We start from the raw sequence: 20,851 nt of genomic DNA, 5'->3' as shown, positions 1-20,851 counted from the left end.
TTAGTGCGGCCTGGAAGCGTATAATTAAATAATACACATTACATTTTGATTTAAAGAATTACTAATCTACAACTCATTACTAATCATAACCAATGACTGATTACTAATCGATCATATAATTACAATACCCCCCCCCTCCGCCTCTAATCACTGCACCTGATATGAGTTAAGTGATGACGTCACCCTGCTGCTCTATATAAAACCGGGAGCAAGGGAGGGCTTTACCATTCTGGCGAATTGCCCGATGATGCTGGTTGTATTTACCAGCGAAACGTCGTACTCAAACTGTAAATGTGGATTCGCTCTTCAACACACCGGTGGGCTAAAGTAGTGAATTATTTGTCTTTTTGTCAACGTGACACCTTTTTTTGCTGATTGGCCGTGTCGGGTGGTGGAGGGTTACGACACATTTATAAATAAACGCGATCTAACCCAAAAAACCTTTATTATGAATTCGTCAATCTAGATAATTTATAAGTGCATAGCTCCATTGGCTTCCTAATATCGGAAGGAAGAGCGTTCCAGACGGCCGCAGAAGTGCATTTGAACGCACGCGATGTGTTGACCGTCTCCGTTCGATGGGTGGCAAAAAAGTGCAGTGATACCAACAACTGTTGGGGCGAGCACTGTTATTGAGCGTCTATAAACGTTGTCACAGCACACAAGGAGGCGGTGTGGCCAGAGCCACACATTCCCAGCGCTGATATTTTACACACCGCACCGGATGCTCGTTTAAGGCCGAGCCAACCTAGGGGAGGCCCCAGACCGGTTCCGATATCCGATATCGCTCTCCTCTAACGTTTGACATAGCCAGGAATTCAACTTACAATGCCGGGTTCATAGAGCGGTGGCCACGGCCATGAATTTGACTCGGGAACGCCAGGTTCAAAGCAGCGATTCATAATTTACTTTGACAAGTGAAACATAAAAAAAACAATATATCCGCAACAATAACAGCAAAATAACGACACTGCTGCATGTCGTGACGCGGCGAGGCGACAGCATGACGACACCTGCGTGGGGTTCGCTGTGCTGCATCGCGTGGTTGAACTTCTTTTGCTCCGTACGTAGCCAACCGCGATAATCGGACTGCGGGGCAAGGACAGTTGTTCCCTCCACATTTAGAAACGTGCGTTTAAACAGATTATTTGATGTTCGGTTGGGGGCGAGGGAGCGGGGGGGACGACAATGCCGGCATGGCTCTCTCACCCAGCAGCACGTGGCCTCCTTCGTGCGAGAAGCACACGCCGGGCGTCGTGGGCGCGGAGGTGCAGGGCGTCACGGCGAAGCGGCGTGCTGGCTCCCCCAGGGACGCTCCGTTGAGCCGGGCCCCGCGCACGCAGCCCGGCCCTCCAGCGGCCCTGGGGTGGGGGGGGCGGTGACGGCACACCCGGGGCGCGCGACGCCTCCCGATAGAACGGCGCTCCTCCTTCTCGGCCCGCATGGCTACCGTCAGCGCCACGTAGCGCGCTAATGCAAGACAGGAAACAAATGCATTACGAGCGCAAAACAGAGCTACATACAAACAACACCAAACACCGGCATAGACTCGGCCTTGAACATGTGATCTCTCTCTCTCCACTGTTAATAACACAAAATAACTTTGCGCGCCATTGTGGAGAACATAACAAAGATAAATAAGCAGACAATTCGTTCTCCTTAACGTATTTGATTAACGTAAAAAATAAATGTATGGATTTGTACAGATCTCATCAGCCGCATCGTGGCCTTATGGAAGTGAATATAATTCTCACGTGGAAGGGCGGGTGGAAAAGTGCTGCCCCTTATTCTTTGGACAAAAGTATCTCAGAACTAGTTCAGCATTATCCGCTTCCGCGGGCTATTCTCTAGCAGGGGGCGGCACACTGCTTTGCGAGAGACACCAATAAGTCTGTCAACGAGCGTGAGCGCTCGCGATCGTGTGCTCTTACGAGTCCGTGCCATCGGAAATGCGCGCCGCTCACACGGAGTAGCAGCGCCACTTTAAGTGTCGAACAAAACTGGTCTGAGACTCAAGCATGGATGAGGAACGTCTCCCACAGGTGACCGCCTCCAGTTCCTCAGGTTTGGAGACTCCCGGCGAAACTGCGCTGGCCGCATCGCCGCACAAGGCTTGCGGGCGGGAACGGGAACAGGAGCAACAGCAGGAGTAGCAGCAGCAGGAGTAGCAGCAGCAGGAGCAGGAGCAGCAGGAGTAGCAGCAGCTGGAGTAGCTGGAGTAGCTGGAGCAGCAGGAGTAGCTGCAGCAGCAGCAGGAGCAGCAGGAGTAGCAGCAGGAGCAGCAAGAGCAGCAGCAGGAGTAGCAGCAGGAGTAGCAGCAGGAGCAGCAGCAGGAGCAGCAAGAGCAGCAGCAGCAGGAGCAGCAGCAGGAGTAGCAGCAGCAGCAAGAGCAGCAGCAGGAGCAGCAGGAGTAGCAGCAGCAGGAGTAGCAGCAGCAGCAAGAGCAGCAGGAGCAGTAGCAGCAGAGCAGCAGGGTAACCGTGGGATGCGGATCATTGACGGCGTCGATTTGGGGTCCTGTTGAGGCCGGCGCTGTGCACTGCTCAGCAAGATAGGATGGGGCAGATTGGTACAGACCCTTGTAGATCAGACGCAGAATCTTTATTTAGACTGCAGGAGGAATGTGATGAGTTATGAGGCTCTTTTTCATAGATGTCCAGTATGGGTGGGCCAACAAGAAGAGCAGGCATGGTTTGTAAATAATCCTATGGTTTTATGGGTCACCAATGTAACCCATCTCGTATTGGGAACGTTATCGGATAAGATTTCCGCTTTGGAACTCTCAGGCGAGCCGCGCCATTTGACACAGCCCCGGGGGGGGAAGGTGGATGTCCGGTGCTGGCACAGCCGGAGGCGCCATCGCGACAGTCCACCGTTTCACGGAGTGACGCTGACGGCACAAATCGCAACAAAACTCAGAATAAAACCCTCGAATCGGGCAAAACGCCCCGACACAGCACGACGAACGTGGGCGGCTTTCTACCTGCAGGTGTCGCCGGCCCGTGCCGCTCGCGACGCCACCCAGGTAGAGCGGGGAGCGCAGGCCGAACTCCGGGCCCCTGCGGCGTGTCGGGGCGGCCTTCGCCGCCGAGCCGTCCACGTTCAGCTCCCCGTGAGCCTCAGGGCCCACCACCACCTCCACCTGCGCGACACGAAGCGGCGGACCGGCGGGCAACGTCACGCTGGGGGGTTGCCACCTCTGGGGTGCAAACACAACCGGGGCGCATCACGATGTCACATCTAAAGTGATGTACAGATCACTATGAGCATCGAGGCCCACAGGGCTCCCCCACTACGCTGCTTTCTCTGTCTATACGGCTAGAAGGGAGATGTTTCGACTGTTGTAAGTAATGAGCTCCAATGTGTAACATCTGCAAATAACGGACTGCATTCACCATCAGCAGCTGCTGGGACAAGGGCTGCGCCTCCAGGTGCATGTCCAGGTGCCGCCTGTCGTCGTCCCCGCCGGTGGACGCGTACGCGAGCAACCCGTTGGCGTCGGTCTTCAGCTCCAGCGAGGTGCCTGTGAGAGGCACAGAGAGGGCACCGCCAACGTTGCTCACACATTAAAACTACACTATTTTTATTTGACCAGGTAAGGTGTCCTGAGCTATATAGCTCTTTTTCAGAAGTGACCCGCTTAAACACTCACAAATACGCCCACACACACACACACTCTCCCACGTACACAAACTCCCACATAAACATTCACCCACGTAGATCTAAAACTCATTCCTTTAGAACTGCTTTTTGTGTACAGTTTGTTGGTCTTTTTCCCTGCACCTCGGACAAGCACGGTTGGCTACATACGGTGCCAAAGAAGTTCAACACACGTACGTACATTTCCACACTTCGTCAGCTGCGGTGGATCGCGCTGCGCATGCGTTTCCCCCACAAGAGGCGGTCGTGCGTGGCTCCGGCACCGGCACTGTTGCCCCCCTGCCCCCGCACGCCCCCTGCGTGTCCCCCCCACGGCCCCGCACAGCCACCCTCGCCGGGCCACGCCGGCACACCATCCTGCACGGGCCTCAGGTGCCGCGCTGATGAACCCTGGCCACACGGTCACCATCGGTCACCACCAGTCACCACCACAACCAGCCATGGTCACCACCGGTCACACAGTCACCTGTCTCTGTTTATTGTATTACCGTACTAAATTACCAGCATAAGTCTGGCCCAAGTGTGAACAATGGAGGAGGTGGATCATTTCTGTGGATGGATCCAAGACAGTCGTGGATATTCCAGACTTTTATAGCCAGGACCCATGTCTGATGACTAAGTGTTGAAGATGACAATATTGACGACGACAATGACAATGCTATCGACGATGATGTTGAGGATGATGGTGACGATGACTTTGTACGACGCGCGAGTGTGATAGCCACGTGTCCCCGCGGCGCTGCAGAGACACAGATGCACATGCACATACGCGTAGACACAGACACACGCAGAGACACAGACGCACATGCGCATACGTGTAGGCACAGACACACGCAGAGACACAGATGCACATGCACATATGCGTAGACACAGACACACGCAGAGACAGACGCACATGCACATACGTGCAGGCAGACAGACGCAGAGACACAGACGCATATGAGCATACGTGCAGGCAGACACACGCAGAGACACAGACGCACATGCGCATACGCAAAGACACAGACACACGCAGAGACACAGAAGCACATGTGCATACGCGTAGGTACAGACACACACAGAGAGACACAGATGCACACACACGCAGGCAAAGACGCACACGCGCAAGAAAGAACGACAAAGTGACACGAACACATGCACGCACGCGCTAGGGGGGGTGCACACGCATCGAGCTCGTCTCTTCTAACAAACCAGAGCCTGCGGTGGCAATACGGAAATTCCACGTTCCTATGGCCAAGACAGGGGAGACCGAGGCGGCATCTGGAGGAGTTGCACAGAGCGAAGAGGTAAATGGTTGGAGCCTTCGTTGTATCCGTCGCTCATGGTCCGCAGGGTGTCCTCTTTGTCTTCAGGACCACCGCCCCCTCTTGAGGGCGACGGACAGAATCTCACCCTGCCCACACACACAGACTGTTGGGATGAGTGCTGTTCGCGAGCACCTGTGAAGGTCAGCACGGCACACAAGAGGGTGAGTTACCAACACCATGCCCGACCACCTTTGTCTTCCTAGTGGCGATGTTTACACACTGCAAAAAATACTCATTTTTGGCCAAGTCAACCTAGGAGAGGCCCAGGACCAAATCAGATAATCGTCACTGCTGTTGGCCGTGAGTGGCAATCGAACTCAGGTTGCCGGATTCGTAGCGCATTGCGCTAACCGTTGCACCACCACTCCCCACGATGTACCACTCCCCGCAGTCACCTCTCGATTAGCCTGGGTAAGAGTGTTAAAGGCTGTATGGGGGACCTTTTGTCTTTGTTTTTATTATTGTTTGCAGTGATCAAGAAGGGCAACGTGCTTCACTTAGACATGGATGGGGGATGTGAGCCGCGTCAAGGGCCCGGTGCCCGGGCTGCTCACACACACACACACACAGCAGGAGCTGCACGTTGGAGGGCTGCCCCGTGAGTCTCTCCCCACCGCACCACTACCACCACAACCACCGCCACCGCGCGTCACACGTGACAGGAGTCACCGACCGTTGATACTGGGGTGGGTGGTGTGGCCGGCTTCAGGCCGGGCCGGTACTTGCAGGGAGTAGTAGAAGAGCAGGCCGCTTGGCTGCATGGTGCGGAACGTGAGCCTCGTCTCAGCACGGGGAAGGGCTCCTTGACGGCCAGCGACATGAACCCGTCGCCCGCCAGGTAGGCCTTGCGCGACACCTGCACGCCGAGGTCAGAGGGGGTGCGAGCGCTTGAGAGGCCGCGGGGCCAGCGGCGGGACCTCGGGGAGCACGGTTGCAAGTCGAGCGTCTCGGCTGCACGCGAGGGATGCGTGACAGACGCATCGTAAAGGTTTTTGGGTTAGATCTGGCAAATCGCCCGATGACCTGGTGAAAACGTCACAGTACTCGAATTGTAAACGTTGCGGATTTACACACAAACAACAAAACCAAGTCTGCTGAAGTAGTCACTATTTGGCACGTTTTGTTCACGTGACAAACCTTACTAATTGGCCATGTCGGGTGGTGGTGGGTTAATGAAACATTTATATTCACACGGTCTATCCCAAAAATCCTTTACTATGATTAATATTGGTCACGAAAGCCTTCTACGTGTTAGACTGCGTAACACTTTCTTTCTAAACATTGTGTGACGTTACTCTTCTAACGAGACGTTTCTTTCTCGGAGGTTTTGCGAGCATGTGAGCTCTACGCACATTTTAGCGGGTTCAAAGCGTGATTCACATCTCATTGGGCGGCTACAAACCGACAAGTTGAGAGACTTCCAGTGACAATCACCCGGGTTCAGTTACGCAAACATTTGATCCTTCTAAAAACGAAATAACTTTTTTTTAACTAAGCTATTTTTATTTCACCTGGCCACAAGCCACAACTCAACAAAAGTGGCTTACAAAGTGGACATTTATAGCTGCCAAATACTTTAAACGCACGTTGATTGTAAATGTGGGAGGGAAATAAACTGGAGGACCCGGAGAACGAACGGCAAGGTGCGGTGCGCGTACCAGCACGTCGTCTGATCAGCTGGCGCTCACTCCGATCATGTTCCTTCTGCAGGTCCAGGTTGGTGTCCTGCACCTTGAGGCTCAGGAAGCAGCACTTGAGCCCCGTCTCCATCGTCACGTGGGTACGGCTCCTGCGAGACGCGACGACGCCAACCCCTTGGGGGTCAAATCTGTGCCATCGATCACCGATTCTGACACACTTCCAGGACAGTTGTATGTAGTCTCAGTAGCACTATCAGTGATTTAAACTCTAACAATGGCTGCTGCACCCCTTTCACTAAGAATGCAATGCAACCTGACAGATTCACCACCAACCACTGGGCAGACACCGGGAGTGCGCTACGATAGAGACCCATTGCTGGTAACAGACTACGAGTGCCACACACCCCTTCCCCCTAACTCTCTGTAAAATATGAAAAAAAACTTTTTTTATTTTACCAGGTGAGCCCCACTGAGCTATAGATCTCTTTTTTAGAAGCGACCTGGCCACAAATGTTAGCCCAACAAAGTGGGTTATCATGTGGAAATGTATCGCAACCAAATACTCTAAACGCATATTTCTAAATGTAGAGGGAAAAGTCGGAGGACCCGGAGAAAAATCCACATGATCACGGGAAGAACATGCAGTCTCCAAATATACAGCAGGCGTTGGGGTCAAAATCGAACCCACGACCTCCTGTATACCAGGCGAATGCATTAACCTGACTGTCCTCAAAGATTCCTTGAGGAAGTAACCTTCTAATGTAAGTATGTATGCATGTTGAACTTCTTTCGCACCGTACCTTGGCCAACCGTGCTGTTATAATCATGATAAGTTTATATCTATGACTACAGGACTGCCAACAACACAGTCCCATATATTTCATAAAAATGGTTGTATATTAAGTCAACACGTGTAAAAGATCGATTGAAATGAATTGGAAGGAGATAATATTTAAACTACCCCTACAGGTGGCAGTGCTACAGTATTGCATTTCAACCAATACTAAGAATTATATAATGTTAGTGCTCCTGTTAAATCAGGCTGCGCTCCTGACCTGAAGGATGGTTTGAGGATACAGCCTTCCAACATATCTGGTATAGATCATACTACTTCATGTAAAACTACAGTACAGCACTGATAGCAATACAGTCCATTACATGTTGTATTAAGGGTTGTTCATGCGTTAGAAGTAGACAGTAATTGAAATTACGCCTGCAGGTGGCAGAGAACCACGCCACGCTGGTGCGCTACACGGCGCTGCTGCAGAACCTAACGGTGCGCGTGGAGCGAATGGAGCAGGGCCATGACTGCTACACAGAGCTGGACTATAAGCTGCTGCGGGTGGAGATCAGGAAGATGGAGCAGCTGGTACAGCAGCTGAAGCTGGACGTCTCCAGCGCCACGCACGATCATCTCCACCCCTGGTTCAGTCACGATTGTCTCAAAGGCACGCAATTGTTTCCATCAGGGGTGCTGCAATGCCCACGGTTCCTTTTGGGCAGATATGCAGACTCAGCTTTTGCAGCTGAAGGTGGCACGTAAAAAGGGGAGTACCTTGGATCACTGGAATGCGGAGGCAGCAGTTCTTGCAGTCGCTGGACTGTGTTGGATGGCTTCTCATAGAGAGCTGAATTGAACTTCACGAGCAAATTTGTGAGGAAAATGTTAAAGCCACTGCTTCAGAATTTTCATAAATTTTGTGAAATCTGTACACAGTATCTGAACATGGAAAAGCTGTACTGTACTTTCTACTGCATGTACAAAATGGTGTTAAAGATCGTGAAAAAATACACATACTGACAAAAAATTACAGCCCTTTATCATTGCACTCTGGTCATGGCGGAGCATTTGGGGGGGGGTTGGGTGGCACTTCATGTAAAATTAGGGATTTCGATCGGATCATTGGGGTTTATCTATATATAAAAAGGAAATTTGTAAATGTGTCTGTTCAAAATGTTTAGCATACTTCCTGACATGCAACTTGAAATGTGCCATGTGGGTACTTTCCAGACTGTACACAATACAAAAATTAGAAAAATAGTTTTTTGTTTTTTTTGGGGGGGAGGGGGGGGGGCGTAATAATGGATATATTTTGCACGGCAAGTGAGCTGTGACTTCACATCTGTGATGTCACCCGCGCATGCGGAAGCGTCACGCAGTGTGCCTGTTTTTAATTGTATCACTTAAAGAACCAGGCTCCAGTCTACATTATAGACTGCCAGTACACTCACCCAGCTTAATAACCAGGCTCCAGTCTACATTATAGATTGCCAGTACACTCACTCCGATGAAGAACCAGGCTACAATCTACATTAGTGTTTTAATTATTATTTCTTTTTAATTTTTTATTCACTTTATTATTTTTCTATCTACGTGACTTTACCAAAAGAACCAAGGAATAGTATGAACTATTCACATATTTTGAAAAAAAAGTGAATATCACTTTTACTGTATGATGATATACAAGAAACTGGTAGGTTATAAAAACCAAATAAGAATTGAAAGTAAAATACTTTGTTAGAGCTGCCTGAGGTTGTAATTTTAAGCATTTTTTTCCTCCGAATGAAGTGAAACACTTAATTATTGATTTCCAAATGTAATGACGCCATATTATTTATGAAAAAAATTCAGAGAAAGAACATAACACCGATTACTAGTCATTGTTGTAAATGTTCAGTGCAGTAACTCATAACATAACTTGCTTCCTCTGGTTTTCCCCTCCACATTTAGAAACATGCATTTAGAATATTTGGCTGCTATAAATGTCCACGTGATAAGCCACTTCGTTGAGCTAACATTTGTAGCCAGGTCGCTTACGAAAACGAGCTGTACAGCTCAGTGGGCCTAACCTGGTAAAATAAAAAAGGTTGCATTCTCAGGCACGTTCTTTGGCTGCTGTTCCATCATCCGCCTTGTCCAAATGCCATCATCTCTTCAAGAAATTATTCTCCTCGTGCGTTTATGACTAAAATAAAACAAATTAGGTTACCCTGTGTGTATGTATCACACGCTCGTCTTATAGACACACACAAAGACAAAAGACCCCCGCTTTAGCCTTAACATATTTTTTGTAAAATATATGGTTCAAAGAAGGCCGTATCGGGCATAGGCGGGTGTTGTCTGACCATACTTCACCAGTGCGTGCCGGTAACGCTGGGAGAGCGGGAGGTAGCGGGGCTTGACCAGGACCGGTTCAGATATCAGTCGCCTCTGATGTTCGCCGTGGTCGGGAACCGAACTCGGCTTGGATTTGAAGCGCCGTGTGCCAACCACTGTGCCACCGCTCCATCCCCACTGTACAGCACCGTACTCAACAACAACAAAAGCTTCAAAATACAATTCTGCAATAACGTATCATGCAGATAAATAACTCGTGCGTACAAAGTATGTGTGGGTGACGATCGTCCAGTAAATCAATGATCGCTCACGGAATAATTCTTCAAACAGTCGTGAAGATTAAAGCTGCAGGCATTGGCCACGCGGCACACAACACATGAGCCTCATAAACACCAATCTTGAGACTCGGTGAAGATTTGCTCAGTAAATAATTGACATTATTATGTCATTGTTATTATAGGACCAAACTTAGTACACGTAATGCTCTCGTGTGCGTGTTCGTGTAGCGGTTAGCGCGTTGCGTTGCTGTGAACCTGGCGACCCGGGTTCGATTCCCGCTCACGGCCAACACCGGTGACGATTTTATCTGAACCGGTCCTGGGCCTCCCCTAGGTCCACTCAGCCTCAAATGAGTACCTGGTGCGGTGTGTAAACATCGCCACTGGGGAGACAAAGACGGTCGGGCGTGGTGCTGGCCACCCACCCCCTCGTGTACCGTTCCGGCCTTCATAGGTGCTCGCTAACAGCACTTGCCCCTACAGTCTGTTAAGGCTACACGGGGGATATTTGTCTTTGTTGTGTCTATAAATGATGAGTAGCGATGGTAGTCTGTACTCGAGAGAGATGTTTGTACTGTACACGTGTCTGGAGCGTTATACACGAGGGGGTGGGTGGCCAGAAGCACGCCCGGCCGCCTTTGTCTCCCTTGTGGCGATGTTTACGCACGGCACTCGGCACTCATTTGAGGCTGAGTCGACTTAGAGGAGGGCGTAGAAGCGGACCGGTGTTGGCCCCGAGTGGGAATCGAACTCGGCTCGCCGGGTTTATAGCGCAGACACATCAACACACAGACATCAACACACAGACACATCAACACACAGACACATCAACACACAAACACATCAACACACAGACACATCAACACACAGACACATCAACACAGACACATCAACACAGACACATCAACACACAGACACATCAACACAAACACATCAACACAAACACACCAACACACAGACACATCAACACACAAACACATCAACACACAGACACATCAACACACAAACACATCAACACACTGACACATCAACACACAAACACATCAACACACAAACACATCAACACAAACACATCAACACACAGACACATCAACACACAGACACATCAACACAGACACATCAACACACACATCAACACACAAGGCACATCAACACACAGACACATCAACACACAAACACATCAACACACAACCACACACCCCTCACCCTCCCCTATAAAATATCCCAATTACTTAAATACTTCAACTAACTTTACTTTATTAAAACACGTCACGCGAGTCTAAGTCCAATCGTGTGTTCTGATTATTTTTAATTTATAAGTCAAATGGCTGTGCGCCTCGAGGCGCCGACATCAACAGCCGCTCTGGTCAATGGCCATCAAAATCAACAGCCGCGCAAACGAACCAGATCACATTTGATACACTTACAGAACGCCATCGCACGGCGTTTATATGACATGCTACGTAACGATGTTGTCGTGGATTGTAACGCGTTCACCATTGTTGTTGTTGTTTTTGTTGTGGTTCTCGTGAAGGGCGCGGTTCTCGCGAGATCTCGTGACGGGCGCGGCTCTCGCGAGATCTCGGTAACCCGGAAGGGGCGGGGTCTCAGAGACGGCAGGGCGGAAGCACGCATCAGACGGCGGAGGGAGGCGGAGAAGTTGGCTGTGACAGTGGCGCGGAACACGAAGACGGCCAAGCAACGCGAATCACAGCCCAGCAGTGCCGTGGAGTCCACGACGGCGACAACAGCTATGGCGAACGAAGCCGACATCCTCTCGCTCTGCGTGGCCATGGCGAACATGACTTTCCAAGGTGCGCGTCACTATCGCACAACACAGCAGCAATAACACACAACACAAACCTATAACATACAAAACACACATCAGCATTAATGTACAACATACAGCACTGTCGCACATGTATTATAATGTAAGTTCACAAATTAATATTCTCCACTGACTCAGATTTTAGTCCCCCCACCACCGTGTCCACAGAGCATGAAGTGTGCATGGAGACCCAGGCTACAGCCAGGAGTCCTCATAGAGGCCCCAGACCCCACATGTTTGAGGAGTTGTCTGGGTTCCCCGCACGTGGTGGAAAGAGAGGCGAATATGCACACCATATGGGCACCTGGAAAACAAGGAATGGTGCAGGATGGACACGAGGTGATGGCGGAGGCTCTTGTAGTAGCGGAGGACGAGATGCTAGAGATGGCCGAATCCCCCGCTCCCATCGTATGAGTGGACGTAGAAATGTGGACAAGGGGGATAGGTCGGGTTCCTGCCAGCGCCGGTAAGTTTAACTGAGCGCACACCGTGCATGTGTGTGCAGAGGGGACGCGGTGATTAGGCCACTGCACTATGTACCTGGGGACCTTAGTTTGATTTCCAGCCATGGCTACATCAGTGGAGATTGATATATGAACCGGTCCCCGGGCCTGCCCAAAGTCGATTTGTACCTGCTGCATTGTGAAAACTTTAGCAGCAATGGGGCAGTGAAGGCGGCCGGGTGCGGCTGACCAAACCACCCACCCCTTTACATGCCATTTAGGCCTTAATAGGCGCTCACTGACATCACTTGCTCTTACAACCTAGGTAGGCTACAAGAGGGTTATTTACTCTATATGATCCGGAAGGCCACCACAATACTCTTTTCCCATAGCGGTGAATGAGGCTCTCACCTCAATCCTCGGAGCCCACATCTGATTCTCCATGGTGCGCACGCCCTGGTTTTCATACAGCATCTAGAGATGTGTTCGAGTTAGACGCTATATACATCCATCAGTGTTTAGCTATTGCGTTATTTTTAGAGTCGGGGCATAATTTCAGCTGGGTCTGTCTGGGTCAGTAACATTTTGACTAATAACCTCAACCCGGCGCACCACATCCAGTATACATCTTGCTCTGCCTGTGGCTATTAGTCACGTTCCTATTATAGTCGACTAGCGACCTAGAATATAATGCAAACCTCGAGTAGAGCCTGGACACTGCCTCTGTCTGGGCAAAGCGCAGGTTTTTCTCATGTGCCTAATTCTTGCCCTCATCGCTGATGTTCTGTGCTGTTGTGTTTTGTTTGTGGTGCACCTGCGTTGCCACCACCAGCGGACCCTATACGATGTCCATCTGCAAGGCGCAGCGGCAGCAGCTGCTGATGGCCAAGCGGCGCATCTTCAAAGCCGATTCTGCGGTGCCAAGCCAATTGTGCTGGTTCGAGATCTCGGTAAATGTACTGGGGGGTGTGCAAACGTGGAGATGGAGTATCCTAGGTATCAGGTTTTGAGAAAGAAATGCCAATTATAAAAGGTTAACAGTTGCACCAAAATAATTATAGAATATAGAGACTTGTCATTTTGGTGACCCAGGTCACTCTCGGAAATGTATGCATTTAAACTTATTTCACACCATACATAGCCAACCATGCTGACCGGAGGTGCGGGAGGACAACTAAACACAACAAGTAGTTATAGGGAAATGAGTTGTCAATTTATATTTAAGAGTGCATAGCTCCAGTAGCTTCCTGATATTGGAAGAGCGTTCCAGAAGGCCGCAGAAGTGCATTTGAATGCGCTCGATGCAGTGACTATCTTTTTTCGATGAGTGGCCAAAAGCCACTACGAGGATGACTGGAGCTCATGTGATGGTTTATGCTCCTTGACAAAAAGTGAACACATCCTGGTCTCTTGAATTCTCAACTGGTTAAACAAACTAAACTTTGACGTTGTAAAGTATCTAGTTTAAATCGACATGCAACATTGATATATAAGAATAGATGTTAGCCTTTCTGGCAATAAAAATAGTGTTAAGATGTTATAACACCATTTTGAAACCTTTTGCAAGGAATCATGTCTGCATTAACCATATATGCTCGTGGTGAACATGCAAACAAAAAACATGCTCTGGTAGTATATGCATTGTATTTTAAACTGATTGGTCCACACCATAGACAGCTTTCTTTAGAGCCATGCCCTCTTAAACTTGTGATGCTATGACACTTTTCCTATATGGACGCAACCATATATTTATACCTGGTTCAGTTTGTTAACATCACCAATGGGGAGACAAACACAGCTTGGTGTGGTGCTCACCACATCACCGTCTGGTGTACCTTTCCGGCCTTAATTAGTGTTCACGAAGAGCACTCGCTGCCCCCAATACTCTGTAAGCCTAAACAGGGAGTATTTTCTGTGGTTGGTTGAGCAAACCCACTGCACTCTGGTCCCGGCTCCAGTAATCACCCTGCTGTTAGAGTGGGTATCTGAGCTTGGTCAATTTGACCTAAAATAAACGTACAGGGCCATTACGTAGACAATGTTAGCAGTGACAAAGACAGCCAGGTCTGTGTGTTACTATGCCCACTGCTGTGCCAAGTCAACTCAGCGCGGCTCAGGCAGCGACAGGTTGTTTTTCTACTGCAAAAGCCGTGTCACTGAGTGACACGCAATGCGTGTAGATGACATGGTGATGCTGTGTCCTCACATTGTGCTTAAAATTGGTGCACCCCAACAGACCCTGTCATAGCAGCCAGTTTATGCTAATGGGGGATGCGACATGTGCGTGTTCTTTTTACAGAAATGTTTGAGCCAAAAATATGACCCTACCAACAAAGCTCTGGACTTGAAGGCGGTCAGAATTAATGAAGGTAATTGAAACAAACATTTGTGTTTTTTTAAGTTTACTTTGCACTCCTGCACATTGACAACTTGTCACAACTCAGCTTTATTATTTGAGCCGAGAATCGTTCATACTGTTTCTTTAGTCTCATTTGTTCTAGTTTATTCATCCTGTTAGCCTAAAGATATCATTGTCATGTCATTTTAACTAATATTTAATTAATTCATCCTTATACGCATCACTCACTGTATGCATCGCGAGGGTAGGAGTTGAGTTGAACGCAACGCGTAATGAATGCACGATCACCCTCCCCCACTCCCCAGAGCTGGAGGCACGTGGTGTCGACCTGGTTTTGAACCGGAAGGACCACATGGATGGTCTGAACAAGATCATCCGAGAGAATATTCCAATGGTACGGCCTTCTCCTCTCCCCACGTGTTTTAATGCTTTGCACCTAAGGTATAGTGTTGCTGCGTTAGCTCTCTTGGTCCATTCGTCTGTAGGGCATTATTACTCTTAAAACACATTCCTGCAGAGGGAGCTGGTAGGAACGTTGCTTGCCTCGAATGATGGCTCAACGAATTGGCGGCTTATAATTTAGAGATTGTGAGCATCCGCATACTCCAAACGCATGTTGTTGATTCTCCACGTGGAGGGAAAAATGTCGTGAAGATGGCCGGACGTGGTTGGTGGCCACCCACCCCCTCGTGTGTGCCGTGGCCGCCTTCCCCACCCCGCCCCTCCCTCCCCACCCAGCCCCTCCCCACCCTCCCCTCTCCACCCAGCCCCACCCCTCCCATTTTTGGATGGACGACAGACGAACACAATAATCCCTTGTGGGCTGGGTGGAACCAGGAGGTTCCTACCAGTACAAAATACGTACCAAACTGCAGTATAATGTGGCATTGGTATTAGCGACTAGATTAATTAGTGCTGGATTAGAGGCGCGTCGCCACACGTGGATGTTGGTGCGTGCTTCATGGTTGCGTAGCCCCCATTTTACCTCGCGGTCATCGCCGACCATCGACTTGAGATAAAACCAAAACGAGGCACGGCACGACATTTACATTGCTGCTATTGCTGCTAAACCGTAGGTGGTGGCACTGCACTGCGCTACGAACCTAGCGGCCCAAGTGTCTATTCCCGCTCACGGCCAAAATCAGTGACAATTATTCTGAACCGGTCCTGGGCTTCCACTAGGTCGACTCAGCCTCAAATGAGTACCTAGTGCGGTGAGTAAACATCGCCACTGGGGAGACAAAGGCGGTCGGCGTGGTGCTGGCCACCCACCCCCTCGTGTGCCATCCTGGCCTTCATAGGTTCTCGCTAACAGCACTTGCTCCTAGTCTGTTAAGGCTATACTGGGGATCTTTGTCTTTTGCCTCCCTTAGAGGGGAGCGGTAGTGCAGTTGTTCGCACGCTGCGCTATGAATCGAGCGACCAGAGTTCGATTTCCGCTCACGGCCAACACCAGTGACGATTATCTGAACCGGTCCTGGGCCTCCTCTCGGTCGACTTAGCCTCAAATGAGTACCTAGTGCAGTGTGTAAACATCACCACTAGGGAGACAGAGGCGGTCGGCGTGGTGCTGACCACCCTTGTGTACCGTGCTGGCTTTCATAGGTGCTCGCTCACAGCACTTTCTGCAAAAGACTGTTAAGGCTATAAGAGGGACCTTTTTCTTTTCTGTGCCTCCCTTGCTTTCCACTCCCACAGATCACATCCCTGAATCTAACGTGCAATGACCTGCACCGGTTGGATGACCTGGCAAAACTTGCCCAGCACACTCCATCTCTCAAGAAGCTGAACCTCTCCAAAAACAATGTGGGTGTGAGGGCCGTTCAATAAATCGCGACGTGACGCTCGCATGCCTGGTGCACCTCTGGTGCGAGCGTCGCGTTGGTTCAGATTCCTCGCCACAGCGAGTCGACCGTTCGTTACGCGATTCAATCCAAGTATCGATATACCTACTATTATATCTTATATCGTCTCCTTTTGTTTTGGTACTTGTTCATTTCCGATTCGCTTGATATTATTTTAAGCATGTATTGGGTATCAGATATGCCTTTAATTAGTGGAAACGTAATTAATTATTTAAATGCAATGAATACACAAATGTGAAACGTACTATTGCAGTTTAGTACATCAACATGTATCACCTATGGGTGGTACCTGTTGATGTACTTTGTACAGTAGGCCCGCAACTCCGCATCAATACGTCAATTAACTTCAGTCATTGCACTCACAACGCATGCACCAAATGGTGTGTCGGAACCAGTTCTTTATTATTCATGCAAATTATATGCACGTTAAATTAGGCTAATGACACATAAGAGACAGACAAGGCAGACAACTAATTATATGGACAAAACATATTGGGCTGCATGAACAAGATAGGCAACAAGACAGTGCAGACAAGAGAGTACAGTGAGACATACGATGAGACGGTCAGTACAAATGGGACACAGTACATACTGGACAGGACAGACCACACAAACAAAATACAATTAATACAAACAAAAGACGAAACATAGCATGGACTCTTGAATTTGACCATTATGCTGAAATGGGCTAATTAATCAATTAAGTTGAGAGCTGATACATTCACTTAGAATATGTGATTGCAGTATTTGGCCTCCTTTGTTAACCCTTTTCAACGAATATTAAAGGAATTTCTGCATTGACTCTGCCCATTCGTAATGGAGGGCAATGTAACGTTCATAAAATGTGATCCAATATAAACGAAATGTTTGTATAATGTGTTGTTACTATCAAGGACACCCAACTGAATACCGCACACCAATGATGAAAGGGTTAACCAAAAGAGATGCAAACTATAGCACAAGGGACTGTTTACAAATATGCATACACATTTTGCCGTGACAGCTGCGCGTCAGCTTTTGCACGCTAAGGCAAATGCATTCTGCAAAGCGTTACAATCCATGCGTGGGCATGGATTGTAATGCATAACTTGTGGTAAGTTGCCCAGAAGCATGGCCCTTATGCCCCTAATTGTATGGAAATATCTCCCCTGCCATGCAGCTCAAAGATGTGAGGGAACTTTACCCACTGAAGGCCTTCAATTTGAAAGAGCTATGGCTGAACGGGAATCCGCTGTGCGACTCCTTCCACGACCCAAATGCCTACATGAGGTACCGCTCCTTCGTCATGAACGCGACATTGCCCGCTTACCCATTCGCCTGTCCGTCCACGCAGCTCCCCACTCACCCAGGCACTCACTCGTCCTCATGCTTATCCACCCACTCATCTACATGGTTTATCTTTGTGGTTGCCTGTTCAACCAATGGATCGCCCGCACGCCTACTCCCCCACCCTCCAGCTTCACCCATGCACTCAACACCCCGCTCGCTCATGCGTTCATCCACCCGGTCACTCACACACACTCCCTTGGCCTTGTGTCCCATCTCTAACTGCATGTGTGTGTGTCAACAGCTTCGTGCGAAACCACTTTCCACAGCTCGTGATCCTGGTGAGTGACCCTCCACAGATGCCGGCCCTCAAGCTATCCCCACTCTCTGTGATATTTGTGTCTCCGTGCATTCCAGTTTCCCCACACATGCAAAAGTGCTTGTGATCAGAGGATTTTGCCAAATGCACCAAGTAAAACACTTCTGAAGAAGGTCATCATTTCCTGCCTTGGTCAAACTACTGCTGGATGAATACCTCCCCTAAGCCATTGAAATTTCTCATGATTGCGAAATTGTAATAACCCACCTAGCACCTGCCCATGAACAACTGTTAGATGGGTTCCATCTCATTGCTGCATTCTTGATCATCAGCCATTAACCCTTATAAAGACGTGTCCTGCCCGAGCCCACTTAAGTTTCTTAATTGTTTGTATAAGAGTTCACTTAAGAAAAGGTTACGTGCAGTTTACAGATGACACAGAGGAACATGAGCAGCTGTTGAATGTCATCTGTTTTTTGTTTTTGTCCTGCTGGCGGTTATCAACATCATCACTTATTGCTTCAATCATCTATCTCTAACACCATCTTTGACTATCTTCGTCACACATCTACCATCGTTACCACAATCATCACTATCATCATCATTGCCACAAACACCACCACTATTGCCGTCATCTTCATCCTGACCGCCAACATCATAATGTAATTCCATCATCACCATGATCCCTTTCACCATAACTACTACTTCCACAACAATCATTACCATCTTTACCATTATCTTCATCACCACGACTACTGTTTCCATAATCATGCTCACCACTATAATCAATCACAATCATTATCGCCATGATCTATACCACTTTTTACAACCACTACCTTCACCATTGTCACCATCAGGATGGGCAGATGCTTTCGCAGCTGCGAAGTTCTACGCCTGTGGTGCCCTCCACGCCTGCGGTGGTGCACAGAATTGCGGTACGCTTCGCTGCAACAATGAGAAATATTTATTCTCCCAACTTTTCGAGGGCCATGCGGCTCTTTGGCCACAACCCTGGCATTACTCCTACCACTTCCCATCCTCCATTTTGTCCACAGCCAGATGAAAGGAACAATATTTATTTTAAAATAATTATTATTAGAGGTTTAACGTATGCTTGAAATGGCTTAAGCATATACCAAGCTCTAATCAATCACTTGTTTACATATCCACCATTTTATTTTACAAAACATTGGCAAAAACTTAAACTTAATCAGCAGCAGCTTAACAGTTGCACCTCTTGTGCACTGACTTTGTGACATTATGACTGTTTCCGAAGTCGGCCAACATCAAAGCGTGCAGCTCCCATAGGAAAGCGAGCAAAGCGGCACAATGTAAGGGGTTTACATGACCCACTTGGAGTGGCGTCGCCCATTCAGGCTGCCATGGGATCCAGGCCAGGCCTAGTTATCTGGTTGGCAAACTGGGTAGTCATGTTGACGTCTCTCCTGTGTGCGTGCGCGCCCACTCTCGGGTGGCTGCAGGAGAACAGCTGGCAGTTCCAGCAGTGTGCGAACACCCTCATGGAACTGAACGTGAGTGCCGTCCCATCCGCACCGTTTATGGACACGACTGATAGCAAACGGTCGGGCGCATTCGCGTTTGACGAGCATCACTAACGATACCGCCCATCTCCCCTTCTATTCCACCCCTCTCTCTCCCCCCTTCCCTCATCACTGTCGCCGTCCGCCTCGGATCTCCGAAAACCGCGGTCGCCTACCTTCATCGTTCCTTTTCGTCCGACTACCGGACGGATTCCACGGGAGGCGTTCGTACAGTGAGCAGGCGTCCGCCGCAGATTGCTGGCGATCTCGGCACACATTCTCCTACCAACCCTTTCCTCCACAACCCTTATACATTGCAATTTATTTGTTTTTACCCCATTTGGGGGGAGAGGAAAAAAATAAAAAAATAACTATATTTGAAACTGTGTCCTCAAACTCACGACACACTAACACCTTGTACCCTGGTTGTTATTTCCCCCCACCTATAACCATGACATCACAAGACGCTGGCATGACGCAATGGTTGGTACACAATCCAGAAGTCGCTAGTTTGATCTGTTATCGTGGTAATCAATGGAAACGTTTCTTAAATCCATCCGGCTTATGTCCACACAACCGATATGCTTGAGTGGATAAACAATTGGAAGAACGCAAACATCCCAAAGAAGCGCCTCATTGTGGATCAAACCATCAGGAAGCTCACTGGCCCCTCACCACCGCAAGCAGTGGGACTCCATACATCAGATCCAACCTGGCCATGGCAGGAGAAATTTCCTCCACAAATTGAAAAAAAAAAGTGTCACCAAAATGCCACTGCAGGGCACCGCAACAGTGGAACACGTGCACACACCAGGAAGCTCTCTTGACCTGGTGAAGACCTCCAATACCAATAAGAGGCCACGGTCTTGGGTTATTCTTTGTGCTTTTGGGGTCCCTGACTCTGTTCACAATCATTAAGGACCATTATGGTGGGAAGGCCCGTGTAAACATACGGACCCGAGTGTCAGAGCCATTTCCTCCTGTTTACCGTGGGGTGCGACGGGGATGTCATCTGGCTCCGATACTATTTCACATAATTCCCGGTCGTGGCCAATAGCAGTGGTAAATTATATTTGAACCGGCCCTACCCCTCCCCTAAGTCGACTCAATCTTAATTGAATACCAGGTGTGGTTGGTAAAAATCAGCGCTGGGGAAACAAAGGCGTTTCTGGCAATAACACCCCAGCATGACAAGTTTGCGTCTGACTGGCAGTTTCTTAGCACAAG

At 49.0% G+C, this 20,851-nt stretch overlaps 2 protein-coding genes across 5 annotated transcripts; one reads left to right on the top strand and one right to left on the bottom strand.

Annotated features, from left to right (window-relative positions):
* Window positions 1-1,268: 1,268 nt before the first annotated feature.
* LOC142907442 (uncharacterized) lies at window positions 1,269-11,520 on the bottom strand. Of its 4 annotated transcripts, none has more exons than XM_076056939.1 (6): window positions 9,744-11,487; window positions 6,626-6,756; window positions 3,842-5,823; window positions 3,396-3,523; window positions 2,984-3,142; window positions 1,269-1,470 (listed from the first exon to the last, which is right to left on the bottom strand). In XM_076056939.1, the coding sequence occupies exons 3-6, from the start codon at window positions 4,014-4,016 to the stop codon at window positions 1,453-1,455; spliced, it is 480 nt and encodes a 159-aa protein (XP_075913054.1). In that variant the 5' UTR covers window positions 4,017-5,823; window positions 6,626-6,756; window positions 9,744-11,487; the 3' UTR covers window positions 1,269-1,452. The 4 variants fall into 4 exon arrangements, with proteins under 4 accessions (XP_075913054.1, XP_075913053.1, XP_075913052.1 ...); XM_076056938.1 differs by lacking the exon at window positions 1,269-1,470 and having other exon boundaries at window positions 2,363-3,142; window positions 9,744-9,917; window positions 11,431-11,520; XM_076056937.1 differs by lacking the exon at window positions 1,269-1,470 and having other exon boundaries at window positions 2,363-3,142; window positions 3,842-4,050; window positions 4,852-5,823.
* Window positions 11,521-11,574: 54 nt separating this feature from the next.
* Window positions 11,575-20,000, top strand: LOC142907443 (nuclear RNA export factor 1-like). Its single transcript, XM_076056940.1, has 10 exons — window positions 11,575-11,817; window positions 13,107-13,224; window positions 14,574-14,643; window positions 14,939-15,027; window positions 16,332-16,439; window positions 17,658-17,767; window positions 18,069-18,105; window positions 18,941-19,018; window positions 19,565-19,615; window positions 19,859-20,000. The coding sequence occupies exons 2-10, from the start codon at window positions 13,120-13,122 to the stop codon at window positions 19,859-19,861; spliced, it is 651 nt and encodes a 216-aa protein (XP_075913055.1). The 5' UTR covers window positions 11,575-11,817; window positions 13,107-13,119; the 3' UTR covers window positions 19,862-20,000.
* The last annotated feature ends 851 nt before the right edge of the window (window positions 20,001-20,851 follow it).

Source organism: Petromyzon marinus, chromosome 79 (genome assembly GCF_048934315.1).
Source record: "Petromyzon marinus isolate PM22_M1 ecotype Great Lakes invasive population chromosome 79, UKy_Petmar_22M1.pri1.0, whole genome shotgun sequence".
Lineage (NCBI taxonomy): Eukaryota > Metazoa > Chordata > Hyperoartia > Petromyzontiformes > Petromyzontidae > Petromyzon > Petromyzon marinus.
Note: the sequence above shows the minus strand (reverse complement) of the source record. Positions and strands in the feature narration are given on the sequence as shown.